The sequence below is a fragment of the Pyxicephalus adspersus genome, chromosome 2 (genome assembly GCF_032062135.1).
Source record: "Pyxicephalus adspersus chromosome 2, UCB_Pads_2.0, whole genome shotgun sequence".
NCBI classification, from domain to species: Eukaryota; Metazoa; Chordata; class Amphibia; order Anura; family Pyxicephalidae; genus Pyxicephalus; species Pyxicephalus adspersus.
In genome coordinates this window covers 77122318-77124202 of record NC_092859.1, presented here as the reverse complement: position 1 = coordinate 77124202, position 1885 = coordinate 77122318, and the positions used below count along the sequence as shown (strand labels likewise).

The 1885-nt window shown below is 32.8% G+C and overlaps 1 protein-coding gene across 2 annotated transcripts in view; it reads right to left on the bottom strand.

The window, feature by feature from the left end:
- Positions 1 to 418: 418 nt before the first annotated feature.
- DRAM1 (DNA damage regulated autophagy modulator 1) overlaps positions 419 to 1885 on the bottom strand; it is a 19120-nt gene continuing 17653 nt past the window's right edge. For both annotated transcript variants that reach the window (XM_072401141.1, XM_072401142.1), the window contains exon 7: positions 419 to 675. In XM_072401141.1, coding sequence (XP_072257242.1) covers positions 631 to 675 — 45 coding nt within the window. In that variant the 3' untranslated portion in view covers positions 419 to 630. The remainder of the gene's footprint in view (positions 676 to 1885) is intronic.

Below are 1885 nucleotides of genomic sequence, written 5' to 3'. Positions count from 1 at the left end.
CTAAACAAATGGGTAAATAGGAAATGTCGTGTTAACCAACATTCACTCATCATGCTGGACCAACAACACAAGGTGCAGACTCTGGAGGTATGGAAATGGAGGAGACTGCCTCTAATCTAAATTTGTACTTTGTAATCACCCAAATCTCCCTAGCAGCCAGGACACATCAGAGAGATGTATGGTAATCTTGTGTTAACTATTAACTATTTGTTAACTATTTTATAACCATACTATGAGATCAAGAGGTTGAAATTTAATTAAAACGGATTTACCTCCTTGGAACCTTTTTGTGCCTAATAAAAATCAGTTACCTGAACTTAAGATGTAGAATGAAAAACTTTACAGTAAGTGAAAATGTATTTAGGACTCAACTGCTAATGGATAATTCCCATTGCTTCAATTAATAATTCAGAAAACATTAATCTTAACTTATTTATTGATATGAAAAAATATATAAAAACACACAAATGTTTTTGAAATGGTACGGTATATTAGTTAAACTATAATGTCTCTGCATCCAGTGCAAAGCAGTGCGATCTGTAAACCAGCAGAAATAACCTTGTTAGCCTGACTGGTGAACATCTACTATAAAATAATTAGTCAGTCTATAACACTGGGACATGGCTGTAGTCAAAAATCATCATGAAGTTCTGTAGAAATCTTCAAATTCACAGCCTGTGAAGAAAGTGCACACATTTCAGAAAATAATTTATTACATGCATTTAATATAAAACAAATTTGCAGAAAAGCACATAATGGACCTGATTAATTAAAGCTTTTTAAGACTGGAGAAAACAGACTATTATGGAAGAACCTGAGTGGTCCAGCAAACCTGGAATGGATGTGGTCTAGGATTGAAACATTTGCCAACCAATAGCAAATGATATTTAGAAAATCCATTCCAGGTTTGTTGGATCACCCAGGTTCTTTCATAATAGTCTATCTTCTTCAGTATTGAGGAGCTTTTTTAAATCAAATCCAATGTGTAATAGTAGTGATTGTTTCACTAATACATATGAAGTGTACAAGGTCATTAAAAGCTGTGACTGTTTACATATAGCACATATCTAATTTTATATAATAACCTGTTCTGTGCATACAGCACAGCTCTGCCTGCCAGGAGATCCTTGTTGCATCAGTAACACATGTGATTGGATACGTCATTCTGTTCCTTCCACTTATCTGTATGCCCTTTGCATTGCAGAAGAACTGATTGGCTTCTTGCACTACTTTACCCTCTCCCAGTCTCATCACTGTTGTACAATTACTGTGGAACATAAAGCAATTCCACTTTTATATCATTTAACTGGAAACTGGAGTTCTACTAAAGCACTATAATTAGAGGAGTGCTTTTCTGCTCTGACCTTCAAAAGCATTCAACAGTTGACATAAAGTCCATTTGATTTAAATAAGTATAACAGCTACTAATAGGACTGAAATAAACATCAATATTACATATTTTAGTTTATCTAAGCATAATAAAAACATTTTATCAATCTTATTACCATTTTTCAGTGTTTTCCATTATAGAGTGAGAAATGGTTAAAATTACTGTCAGGTTTCTATAAAGGAAGGGGAAATCCCTATTAGATAGTTTCACCAGAATAGGTGGCCCCATTTGGGGATTTCCTCACTTCTAATTTCAGTCATTTTTTTAAAAAATTTCTTGACAATGAAAAAAAAAAATCTTGACAATGGCCACCAAAGTATATAGGGGTCTATTTATAAGAGTTTTTACCTAAGATCTAACTTTTACCCAAATTTTACACATTTTTCACACTGGATTCAATAGGAAAAATGAATTAAATATGAATAAAAGTTGATTAACTTTTTACTTAAATCCAATGTAAAAAATAGGTAAAAGTTGGATGAACTTTGGGTGAAA